This window comes from Myripristis murdjan, chromosome 18 (genome assembly GCF_902150065.1).
Source record: "Myripristis murdjan chromosome 18, fMyrMur1.1, whole genome shotgun sequence".
NCBI classification, from domain to species: domain Eukaryota; kingdom Metazoa; phylum Chordata; class Actinopteri; order Holocentriformes; family Holocentridae; genus Myripristis; species Myripristis murdjan.
The window spans coordinates 14,843,726-14,856,224 of NC_043997.1; the positions used below are offsets into that span (position 1 = coordinate 14,843,726).

At 40.7% G+C, this 12,499-nt stretch overlaps 3 protein-coding genes and 1 long non-coding RNA gene across 8 annotated transcripts in view; 3 read left to right on the forward strand and 1 right to left on the reverse strand.

The window, feature by feature from the left end:
• On the forward strand, nucleotides 1-4,577 carry cnpy4 (canopy FGF signaling regulator 4). Its single transcript, XM_030076764.1, has 6 exons — nucleotides 1-193; nucleotides 430-556; nucleotides 1,761-1,857; nucleotides 2,464-2,586; nucleotides 3,490-3,607; nucleotides 3,755-4,577. The coding sequence occupies exons 1-6, from the start codon at nucleotides 109-111 to the stop codon at nucleotides 3,868-3,870; spliced, it is 666 nt and encodes a 221-aa protein (XP_029932624.1). The 5' UTR covers nucleotides 1-108; the 3' UTR covers nucleotides 3,871-4,577.
• Nucleotides 2,403-5,175, reverse strand: LOC115376925 (uncharacterized). The gene is made up of 3 exons (XR_003929872.1): nucleotides 4,954-5,175; nucleotides 3,478-3,588; nucleotides 2,403-2,557 (listed from the first exon to the last, which is right to left on the reverse strand). It is a non-coding gene; the product is annotated as an uncharacterized LOC115376925 (long non-coding RNA).
• Nucleotides 4,704-8,432, forward strand: LOC115376923 (zona pellucida sperm-binding protein 3-like). 4 transcript variants are annotated; one of them, XM_030076762.1, is made up of 9 exons: nucleotides 4,704-4,852; nucleotides 5,067-5,199; nucleotides 5,688-5,788; nucleotides 6,255-6,358; nucleotides 6,766-6,943; nucleotides 7,062-7,179; nucleotides 7,294-7,376; nucleotides 7,620-7,765; nucleotides 8,051-8,432. In XM_030076762.1, exons 1-9 carry the CDS (start codon nucleotides 4,794-4,796, stop codon nucleotides 8,131-8,133), a joined length of 1,005 nt encoding a protein of 334 aa, XP_029932622.1. In that variant the 5' UTR covers nucleotides 4,704-4,793; the 3' UTR covers nucleotides 8,134-8,432. The 4 variants fall into 4 exon arrangements, with proteins under 4 accessions (XP_029932622.1, XP_029932620.1, XP_029932619.1 ...); XM_030076760.1 differs by having other exon boundaries at nucleotides 4,730-5,199; nucleotides 8,051-8,137; nucleotides 8,334-8,432; XM_030076759.1 differs by having other exon boundaries at nucleotides 4,730-5,199.
• ntn5 (netrin 5) overlaps nucleotides 8,382-12,499 on the forward strand; it is a 21,194-nt gene continuing 17,076 nt past the window's right edge. Inside the window, exons 1-6 of one of the 2 annotated variants that reach the window (XM_030076758.1) lie at nucleotides 8,443-8,461; nucleotides 9,253-9,341; nucleotides 9,468-9,657; nucleotides 10,405-10,552; nucleotides 10,635-10,691; nucleotides 11,516-11,549. The gene's annotated coding sequence lies outside the window, so the exon portion shown is untranslated. Of the gene's footprint in view, nucleotides 8,462-9,252; nucleotides 9,342-9,467; nucleotides 9,658-10,404; nucleotides 10,553-10,634; nucleotides 10,692-11,515; nucleotides 11,550-12,499 lie in introns of both variants that reach the window. The other variant, XM_030076757.1, reaches the window with a different exon arrangement.

Below are 12,499 nucleotides of genomic sequence, written 5' to 3' on the forward strand. Positions count from 1 at the left end.
ACGCCTTTTGAGATGCGCCGCGCATGCGCGAAGAACCTCCTGCCATCCAAAAACGCCTATGTGGCCACATTAAATATTTAGTTACAGCTTTACTGAAGAACAGCTGCGATGAACTTGTTGGTTTTGGCTTTCTTTGGGGTCTGCAGGTTCGCTTTAGCAGACGAGGACGAGAGACTGCCAAATAAATGCGAAGGTAGGAGCTTTTGTCGCAGTTTATCCAACTTAATAGGCTGTAAGATCAGACATATTATACTGTTTATGTGACATTATCCTGGCAGTGGGATGTGTGTGAGGTAATGCAGGTGTGTGTTTATGTGTCTGACAGCGTGTTTTTCAGCGTTAAACACCTCATGATGACTGTCAGGGTGTGTGTAGTGTGTGTAGGTCTCATCTGTGTGGTGTGTGTGTGTGTGTGTGTGTGTGTGTCAGTGTGTAAGTTCCTGACCGTGGAGCTGCAGGCGGCGCTGGAGAAAAGCGGCCGGTCCAAGGAGGTGCTGGAGCTGGGAGAGGTGCTGGACACCGGCAAGCGCAGGCGCAAGATCAAATACAACACCTCGTAAGTCAGTGTGTGTGATTTCATTCTGCACAGCTGGGTAGATAATCCTAACCCCTAACACCTAATCCCTAACCCCAACCCTAGCCCACTTCAGGCTGCCCTGTGGAGAGGAGCTGCTCATGGGACAGCTCCCCCCTGGGTGTTAGTTCACCCCTTCATCCCTTGATAGTTAAAAGCACTAAACATGAACAAGCATCTAAGCTAAAAGCACTGAAACTACAATCAACAATAAACAGTGAAAATATCTAGGCAACACAATGTGAGGCCCAGTGTGGTGTGAGTGCACTGTGCAGAGCCTGTGATCAACAGCTCTTGCATTAAGCACCATAATCACAAATAATTAGGGGTGCACAATATTTGTTTTTTATGATATGCCGGTGTTTGCCAATTCTTTTGGGCGGAGTGCCGATGCCGATATTGATGTACACACATTTCTTTCACTTAATAGAGGACATCAAGTCTCTTTTGCAGAGGAATTGGCATGTTATTATGACTATTCTTATTGTGATGTACACATTCACTGGGCAAAATAGGAAGACGACTTCAACTGAGGTTATGTAAAACATGTCATTTATGTTTATGTAACATTTTCTTTTAAGCAAAAGTGTAATATTCATCCTACTTACACAAGTTTGGATGCTTTCCCTGAGACGATCCTGACAACAGCCACTACTACAGCGCAAATTTGACCCATCTCACATATCGGCGTGTTATAGTGGCAGAAATTTCCATGTTGTTTCATTTTAAAGGCGATATCAGCCGATACGTGACAATCTTATTGTGCATCCCTACAAATAATGAGATAAAAACAACTTGCAACACAAAGCACCTCACTGTTCTAGTGTTAAAACTACTTTGTCGAATTGGGAAAAGTCAGACTCCTATAGATGTTTTAGTTGTTTGGCTGGTTTTTAATGTAATGTAATGTAACTAGGGTCTGGTGCTCATTCAGTAAGGGAAAAGTCAAAAAGTGTGCTTTCTTTTTCTTTACTACTTAATGTGGACAGGGAAAATACTACTCATTTTTTAAAGTAAAAATCTTAGTTTGTAGTCCTAAAGCTGAGTATTAAACTATAGCCTCTTTTATCCATATAGAATGAAGATTGTACTTGAGATTGCAGTTATTTAGAATGCTAAAACATAAAGTCTTCCCTTATTTATTTTTGGGAAACAAAATGAGGTTGTCCTCTTGTTGTGGTTTCAGGGAGACACGGCTGACTGAGGCGGTGGATAACATATGTGAACGCATCCTGCAGTATAACGTCCATGCAGAGCGGCCCGGCAGCCTCCGATACGCCAAGGTAAACGCAGTCAGTCGCACAGCTCGTATCCACCTGGACATCAGCTTGGTCGCTTTTTAGCCGAGTTACATTGAGATGGTCAAATTTCTGTCTGCCTGTCTATCTACGACATTTTTGTATGGCAAAATTTCATGCCTCCTTGCTGTATCTGTGGCTTCTCTCCTGTGTGAGTTATTCTGTGCACAGCCAGGTTGTGAGAGCTCTTGAAGGCACAGATAACATCCCTCTGGCCTGAGAGACACATGGCAAACATAAATTATTAGCTCATTAGACTTGCAAAATACCCTGGAAACTGATCCTTTGTAGTGTCTGCAATTTCCATCTTTTAAACTCTCATACACTGAATGTTCCCGGGGCTTGTAGCCTGCTGGTTCTGATTGGTGCCCTTATACTTTCTACCAAATGGGGAGATGTAGTTTTTCTCAATGAGCAATATGTAGCTTTTGGAAGACAAAATTATTTCTTCTACCACCAACTCTTTAAAGTTATAATGAAGCAACTGAAACTAAATGAAAGAGTCTCTCCTCTACTGTTAAATGCTCATTTTTTTTATTTAAATTTTTGAGAGGAGAAGAGAAGTTGACAGCTGGTTTGTGCGCCTTGCAGGGTGCCAGTCAGACGATGACCACTCTGAAGAACCTGGTTGACAAAGGCGTTAAGGTGGAGCTGGGCCTGCCATTCGAGCTGTGGGACGAGCCCTCTGTAGAGGTGTCGGACATGAAGAAACAGGTCTGTGTTGTGTAGGTTAAGTGTCTGGGTAAAATTTCTATCTAGGAACGTTTGGATTACAACATATGTACTGGTGTTGGTTGTTAGGAATAATCCAGGAACAGGTCTTCTACTGAAAAATAATGTGAGGTTCCTCCGCAGAGGTCATCATTTTGATTAAAGACCACATCAGAGGGAATTATTTTGGTTATGCTGATTACAATTTTATGATTTTGCTGCATAATTACAAAAAAGCAAATATTCAAGAGTTGCTTTTTGTATCAGCAGCAGAACAGTGGTGCTGTAGATTTATGGTGGGACTGATGTCCTGCAAAAGTCACCATTTAGGGGTTAGCACATGTTTATTTGGGCTTCTGTATTAATGCATACCTTGGTTATGACTCAAAGGGCTGCAAATAATCAAATCCTGTGTATTGGTAACTACAGTTCTGTATTTATATAAGCTATTTATTTACGGTTTATTTGATAAGGACCAACACAATGTACACAGACAAACTGAAAACAGCTAACCAATGCAAATATGATAGTATTTGTAGCAGAAGCGAATTTGCAACACCATCTCTATAATGACTTTTGTAAAAATAAGAGAATAAAATAATAAAAAAAAACTAGACCTGAGTGCATGTTTGTTGCTGTATTAACCAGGATGTGTTAGCTATATGTGTGTTATATTTACAAATGGTGACTTTTAGAGGACTTCAGGATATGGCATCATAAATCTGCTGGACCTTTAGACAGCACCATTCACCAGCCACCCGATCTACAAAGTTACAGGGCTGAGTGTGTGAGTGCAGGTGTGTCAGTGTCACCTCCCATCTCAGGTGTTTTGTTGTATAAAGGATGGTCTGAGTAGTAATAATGCATATGAAGACATAGGCTCCTTTGAAACACCTGTGTGTGCAGTGTGAGACGATGCTGGAGCAGTACGAGGAGGTGGTGGAGGACTGGTACTTCCATCATCAGGACCAGAGGCTGGAGGACTTCCTCTGTGAGCGCCACGTCCTCAAGACATCAGAGAAAGGTAGGAAAGGTGAAGCATTGTAAACAGAGAGTTCTTGCAAACGTAATCAGCATCAAAGCTGGACTTGTCTAAGTTTCTGCACAAAATGAACACCACGGCTTAAACCTGCTCCTCAGCCCGTGTTTGTTGATTTCTCCTTTTCCTCAGAGTGTCTAAACGAGGTATGGAAAGGGGACATGGGGACTAAGGGAGCGGCCGAGGATGAGAAGGCACCAAGTGATGACGCTGAAGAGGGGAAGACGCATGACGCCGGGGAGCTATGAACATTTCCACAGCCGAAACGCTGTCCACAAGGAAACACCTCTGTTTTAGTATTTAGCTGGGTTGTCAGCAAACCAATGAGAAATGAGGATGAGAGTTGAAATTGTGTGCTGTGACATATTTTCAACTGTATTCCTGGAACCAAATCACAGCTCTTGATTCAACGGAGATTACATAGATTACACTAAGAACACTGTTTTGCAATAGGAAAGTTAAAATGAACTTTTTCAGTGACTTTCAACACTATCCCTGGTGCCAAATTGAAGCAGAGACCTTCGGGAGAGATTACATTGAGTTGTAATGGCGCAAAGTGATGCTTCTACAGAATTTAACTCTAACTTTGCTCTGATATTTTTCTATGATAGATGCCAGCCTTATATAAACTGGCACATCTGTTTATGCACTCCTGATGCTGAACAAGTTGATTCATGTCTGATGCCTTCCATTGAAACTGAATCAGCACAAAGTAGCTACAACAAGTGGAGGCGTGGCGGTCATGGAGCGCACAAGAAAATGACTTACCTCTCCAGTGTTACCTTATTTGTGGATGCTGTTACTTTTATAGACACTCATAATGGTATGGTATAAATATCCAGTATTTTCAGTATGTCATTTATCGATATTTTCATGTGAACCTGCAATCCTGAAATGCATTATGTACAGTTTTTCATATTGAATTAAATGCTTTTATTTAAACCTGTAGGTTATTCTGCCTTTTTGCTGCATGTTTAAAAGAAAAATGGTATCGACTTTCAAGGCAGGGAAATCAATTTGTCATTATTTTGTCATTCATCAGAGGTGATTAGCCTCAGGTGTGTTCCACAAGCCAAAACCACCTTCGCAAACCTGCTGACTCGGCACCTTCCGTCTTTAAAAGTTGACAGCCAAGTCCAGGAATCAGTGACGGTGGTGGAATTACTTTTCAATGCATCACCACAATGGCTCATATTCCTTTACTCTTAGTGCTCCCACTGTATGTGTTATGTAAGTTAGTGACAACTGAGTGCTACACCTATGCATCCAAACCTCTTTTCATGTCTTTCTCTGACTTGGCTGCCCTTGAAGCAAACTCTCATCCCACTCACTTTGACGATCCCAATGGAAACCGCACTGCCGGAGAACATAAGAGGACAGTTGTGGTGAAATGTCACAGGGATAGCGTTGAGGTTGTGATAAAAGCTCGTTTCTTTGGCCACAGATTGCCTGTTGAGCCCAGACACTTGAGGCTTGGGCCAGCGAGTGTTTCACAAGATCACTGCACGGCCACACTCTCTGGAAATGGGGAGTTCACCATCAGAGCAGCAGTGAGCGAGTGTGGAGCCAAACAAATGGTCAGTGAGTCTCCTGATAATCAGTGTGTGATGTCATTCAACCTGTGGAGTGATTAAGTTTAAATGAAATGCAAGTAATCTCCTCTGTTTTCTCCCAAATCTGCCCTAAACCTTGTGTTAAGAAAAATCTGCCAGCAGGATGAAATAATCCTACTTTTAATCAATGTAGTTTAATTTATTTCCCAGAATTTTCTAGGAAGTATAAATATGTTGGAATAAGGCAGATCAACCTACACATATCAAGAAAAAGAAATTTCATTCAAAAAGTGCAGGGAAAAAATAGATTAGCATTGGAAACAAGTGGTATTATCTCATATTTTGCTGATTTTTTTCACTTGTTGGAAGAAAAACAAGATTTAAACACTGAATATGAGACTAATTGACTCGTTAAGATGGACATTTTTTGCAGTGTAAAGAAGATGGGCTTTCACTGCTTAATGCCGCCACCTAGTGTTTCCATTTTGACAATGCTTTGTGTTTTCTTACAGGCGACAGAGACGACTGTGCTGTACAACAACGTACTGCTGTACACACCACCACTTTTACCTGAAGCGGGAGTTGCCATTCCTGTTCAGTGTGAATACAGAAGGTGCAAATATGTAGAAATAATCATCTGTAATGTTAAATATATTCAGGTAATGTTGCAAATAGTTTGAATATGCAGAGGATAACCTGTTTTTTACACTCTTACACTATAATAGTCTGTTCTATCTATCAGCACCTTGGGGTTTTACATTACTGAGTAGCTATTTTCTGTTCTTCTGTGGGTGGAGCAAAATATTAAAAACAGCATTTAACACCTTTTGCACCTTTTGCAAAATGCCACATATATTATGCATACCTTATTCATTCCTCTCCATATGAAATTGCCAGCAAAACATAATGGGCAAGCAAGTGTATTCATGGCATGGTACATTTATACAGTGAAAAAAATATATTTTCATTAAATTTTACATCAGTTAATTTACATTTATATGCTATGTCTTTTGATCATTTGCTAGTTCTTGTATTGTGTAGTTGCTGTAATAGAGTGTGTAAGTGATTCTGCACTGCAGGAGGTACAGAGTGAGCAGCGGGGCCCTGAGGCCGACCTGGACTCCCCTGATCTCGGCCCAGTCGGCTCTTCTCCACCTGGACTTCCACCTCAGGCTCATGACAGGTGGGTCGGGTTCAGTCAGGGTGCTTGCTCTAAAATGGGATAGCCACCATGTGTAAAAGTGATCCCAGCAAAACAGTTCATAGCATTAAAATGAATTAGGGCTGCCCGGGTAGCTCACTGGATAAGAGTGTGTATCACTTTTTGGCAGTGTCCTGGGTTTAAATCTGAAGTTGGGCCATCATCTCCCTATCTCCCCTGTCTCTCTCTACTATGACTGTCAAATAAAGCAGAAATGCCAAAAAATGATCTTTAAAAAAATCAACAAACTATGCTCACTTTTAATGGAAAATAATAAGTGACAAAATTAGAATTAGAATTAGATGGTGAATCTTAAGAAATTTCTGCAAAATGGTTGGGTTTAGGAATATTTTTTAGAAATCTTGTTGCTGTGTCTTGTTTCTTCCCAGATGACTGGAGTGACGAGAGAAAATCCTCAGTTTACTTCCTGGGTGACATGGTCAACATTGAGGCCTCTGTAGATGCAGCCAATCACCTTCCTCTTATTCTTTATGTGCATACATGTACTGCGACTCTCACCCCTGATGTGGATTCTTACCCAAGATACTCTTTCATAGACCACCAGGGGTGAGCCCAGCTTCGGTATCCATTTAAAATTATGAAATACAGTGAAATAAATTCAGATCTACTGCATGCTGGAAAATAAATCTGATCGCTGCAGTAAGGATGTGCCTGTACCTCTCAGGTGTTTTATCGACTCCCTGCTGACCGGCTCCAGCTCCTGTTTCCTGCCCCGAGTCCAAGACAAACTCCTCCAGATCCAACTGGAACCCTTCCTCTTCCTCCAGGACCACAGGCACACCGTCAGCACCCGCTCCACATTAATCTTTGTCTTTAGGATACAGAGAAACGACACATGATCTGCACAGTGAGATGGATAGGTATTAGCTCAGCATGCGTTGTATCATCCACTGTAGGTCTATGTAACATGTCACCTGGAAGCAGTGCCCATTTCAGAGAAGGACCTTATGAAAAAGGCATGTTCTTTTATCAGTGGGAGGTCAGTATCAATGCCAAGTGTTCATATTTTAATACATCTTCCGCTAGGTAATACTGGAAAATGAAAGCCCTCAGTGGTACATACCAAATTACAATTTATTACAATTCAGCTATTCCTTTTCTCTCTTTTCTCAGCGCTTGAATAATGAAAAGATGCTCAAAAAACTGTCTTCAGAAGTAAATATGAGATGTGAAGACATGACAAAATATGCAAAATATACACATATACATATATTTCCTTCAGATGGAGGTCAGTGGATGGTAATGACGGTGTCTGTGAGAGCTGTGGCAGGGATGAAGTCAGGGGTCACACCGGCAGGGCCAAGCCGGCTGTTCACCAGTCCAGACACAAGAGGGCACTCTGGAGCAAAACCAAGTACAGGACAAACGGTATTACATCTGTTATATGGCGTTTATTGTTTACTCAATATCCTGGAATAGAGGCTATCCCTGCGTTCCAATACCCATACTACCATACTATTTAGTAGGGAAAAAAAGAATTAGTATGTCCCAATACATACTAAACTACATACTTTGTAAGGGCAGCTGCAGTACATACTAAAAGTAAAAAGTATAAGTATGCGATTTGGAACGCAGGGTATGATTCACAAGCTTCAGATGAGAAAGTCACAATCAACTGAATACAAATTTAATTTATATTTTCTCTGATTCCAGAGTTACATAAGAAGACCACTATGGGCCCGTTTGTGTTTCTCCCCTGGAGAAATCCCAACACCGGGAACATCAAGGAGCTCTAACAAAGTAACCAAGTCTAATAAATACGGTGTTCAAGTGTTTGTGGATATTCATTTGAAAATATAATATATGTTAAATGTTGTTTGACATGCACCACTTGCAGTAATTTTCTGTGGTTGTCCTGCAAATGCTGATAAAGTGTCCAATTTATGCCAAGTTAATTATGTTCCATTATTTGAAATAACTGTGCTATTCCACCCAGGATACTGAAATATTTAAAAGTACAGATCCATAGCCAATAATCAAGAGACAAAAAGATCCCAGATGTAATGAGAGAAGATGTAAAAAAAAAAAAAAAAAAGATGTAAAATCCTCAGTCAAAAATCTCTGGTAAGTAAGTAATTTTTATGTATTATTTACAAAAATGTTGCTTGGCTGTATGTTTAACTTTTTTTCATAAAATTGCCAGTAATCCATTATGAATATTGATTAATGTATATTTAATTTTCTTATCAGTCCTGCATGAACAAATATGTTGCTCTGTCATGACCCAGCTGATCTGTGCCACACATATCAATTCACTACAAGAAATCTGATTGGCCGGTCTGCAATCAAGTGTAATTGCTTTCCCTATGCTAGTTTTTATGTCTCCAGGAGAGATCCTCGTCTGATTTTCTGGTTTTAGTCCACTAGTCGTACAATGAGACAGCAAGACAGACAGTAAATTCTCAGTTTATCCTCTGTCTCCTCATTGTGGTTGAAGTGGTCGCCAAAATTGCTCAGAGACGTTCAGTTAGAGAAGATGAAAAATTGTTGTGTGGAACTTCAGATATCAGCTGCTGCTTTGATGGATGGTCCTATTTTTATGGGAAGTCATGTACAAAATACAGAAAATATTTTAAGCTGTTGTCTTTCATATAAAATGTACAGAATCCGCAAGCTTCTTCATATTAAATGTAAGATTTTAAATACTTAAGAATGAAATATAAGTCAACATTCGTTCTTAAAAATCCAGAAAATGACAACAACTTTAGACCTTGGGCTGATTTCTCACTGCAGAATTACGTGTAAAGGAAGTGTAACATTTTAAGATTTCTCAAATTAAACCTGAAACTTAGTCAACTGAATAAAATCTATTTCCATGAACATTTCTCTCTTGGATGGATGTAATTTGTTGATAGACCACCACCACTTCCTGCCAAAGCTCAAAGTCCACTGAATGTTGAACTTCGACTGACCAGAGGCAAGCCGTCATACTGTTTTAATCAAGGTTGTTATAGGTCCTGCTGCTTTATTTTTATTGATGAGATGTTTGAGCAGCTTCTGTTTTGTTGACTGATTTTCCAAGAACTTTCAGGTTAAATCTGGCAAGTGTGGGACTATTAACCTGTTGCAGACTGGAAGTATCAGTTGTACCATGCTGAAGAGCACCACCCGGTCGTGAACTTCCTCCAGAGACCTGTATATGTCGAAGTCTGCATCCTTGACGAAGGGAATCCGGCTTTGGTCCTGGCCCTACAGGACTGCTGGACAACTTCTTCCTCCAACCCAAACAGCCTGGCCCTATGGAGCCTCATTGTTCAAGGGTATGCCTCCAAATTTTGTCATCTAAACACATTCAAATGAAGGGTAATCACCCCGACAGAGAATGGGTTAGTAGGTCCCTACAGCACCTTCTAGTAGGTGAGAAGGGTGTTACCACCTATTCCTATCACCAATCAATCAAAACTATAAACTGTTTAAACTGATTACATGATTTGTCCTCAAGAAACTAACACGGGGTCAGCAAAATGCAACTTAGCACCCGATTCGACTGATACCACACCACCAAATGGATGTTATCACTCAAAATTAGCCGTGATTATGATTGTGACCATAGGTGAAATGATGCACTGCAGCCTTCTGGTTTCTTAACTGCACTTGAGTAGCTCCTTAGTTTCATCCGGTATTTTGCAGATGAAGATCTCAGCCAATTTTTTTCTTTGACTTGCATAATGATGTGCGTGTCGGTAAATAAATGATGCATGCACCCTGGGCAAAGTACTGCTCCAAAAGGCTGCTTTTCCCTTATAAATTACCTTATTACTTCAAGATTGTCTTTTGTGATCTATGTCAATTTTTTTGTTTTAGCAACCCAGATAGCTTTATAGTTGACTTTAAATAAGTAAAATTAACTTTGTTTTCTATTGCTCAATTTTTCAGTTAATTTAATTTTGCAATAAAATCCTTGAAGAATTTGATTACAGCCTTATGCAGGCTATGTCCAAACAACTGGTTACTCTTTGCTGTCATATTTCAGATTAGATGTTTATGTGATTTATTCATTCCCCTAGATGTCCCTACCAGAATGACAAAGGCCTGACCCGCCTGGTTCAAGTTGGAGGGTCCTCTGGTCCTCCGAACCCGACTCACTAGAACTACCTTGTCTTCTACATGGTCACATTTGTGGACAAAGTGTCATTACGGCATAAGAAGGAGAAGGTAAGTCACTCCTGACATCCACAATGATCTTTTCGTCATCTGGCCTTTAATGCACCTGGGTTAACTTTTAGGCTATCTGTAGGTTTTTGTCCAGTCCCGTCCCCGCCCAGCACCTGTCAACAGTCCTGCCAGAGATAAAGTGAGTAAAACTGGGAAAACATTGCATTTATAATTCATGGCATCAAATGTTTTCCACTCTGTGTTTTGGTTACACAACATGTCTGGCAAAAAGAGCAAAGGCAAAGTCCAATTTTGCTTCGGACATCTTGATGTTGCGTTACAATGACGCAATTCAAACTTTTCCAAAAAAAAATCCCCATGTCGTCATGGCTATCAAGGACATAATTCCTTCAAGACAAACTTGTGCCATTTCGTGTGTTTTTCGGGACATGACACCAACACAGCAGCAAGCTTTTCTTCTGGGGAATTTGGCCTAGTGTCCAGCAGGCAGGTGAGGTCAAAGTCTTAAAGAGAAATCTGTTCACAGAGCCCAGGTATGTCCCGGGACAGCATGTCAGAGGGCTTTCTGTCATTTCCTCACATCTTCCCTCCGTACCTCCTCTATATACACTGGAGAAGGTCAGAGGGGGAAACTGATCTCCTTGAAGATGTGCTGAGGAGATGAGGGGAGACGATCCCAGGAACTGAGCGGACATGTGAGATACAGTATGAAGTTAATAGTGGATCTCCTTACAGCCTCTGATCCTTGATATGCCCAAGTGTTGAAACTGATGGTTTCTAGCATGGTAAGGCCAGCAGCGATGTCTACTTATTATTATCCTTGCTTTTTTTAATTTCACAAGATGCTGCTGTGTTGACAGGCTGTAAAAACACACAACAAAACTGCAACAGACTGACTGCAAGCACTGTAACAAGAAGACGGTACGACTGCTCTCTCGTAGGGTTTTCATTTGCTTTCATCACCTTGTGGCTTCAGTAAAATTTCTTTTATTTCTTGTCTAGGCCCTGGGTCTGTCTCCACCCAGCCTATGAAGAGGTAACATCAACACACATTTTTTTTCTATTTGTGGCTGCAGCAGGACACCAGTAATAGAGAAACTGCAGGCTTGGATACAAATAAATGTACTTCTGTTGTCTTCACACTCATCTGATTGTTCATCCAGTGCCATACTGTAGCACTTAAAGTGTCAATATAATATAATGTATAATCTTTAGCTGAGACATCGATGTAGGTATTGTGAAATCTGCTCCACTTCTGTCATGATGGTTTGATGTTGACCCTTATAATTACAGCTGTAAGGTATTTTGTTTATTATGACTTGAAATATTTAGCACACAACTTGCTGCAGGGTGTGAACTTTGGCAGGGCATGCTGCCTATTAGGGCCGCCAAGTGTTTTATTCAGCAGTTTAACATGTTTAGGTATAATTTTCAAAGATGGTTTCTCCTATCAATATGGCACTTGAGTTATTTAGATCGTTCATTAAACTGGGACAATTTACTCACACCTCCCTCAAGGCTCACTGAAGTCTCTTGTGCATTTGTATTCCTACTGCCAAACTGTAATATTGACGCACAAACGTGCTATTTCTCCCCTCAATTTGCTTTATTGCACTTGTCCTGCTTCCAAGGATAGCATTTCTAAACCGCACTGTAACTACTTGACAGACACACTCATACACACACACACACACACACACAGAGCACACCTGGGGAAACATTCCTCGAGGGAAGTCATCAATCAGTTTTATGGCTTTCTCTGGGAAAGTTTCCTCCTCTCCAATCGACCGTCTTCCCTCCATCTCCCCCCTCCTTAATTCTCTTTTTTTATTCCATGTTTTCCATCTGTATCAGTTTTTGTTCCTGTTGCTTGTGCACATCTGAGAACAATCCACTCCACTCAATTAACTTCAACTATTTTTCCTATTCCACTGAGGGATAATTTTGAACAAACCAGTGGGTGAAAGTTTTTTTTGCCTGGACAGT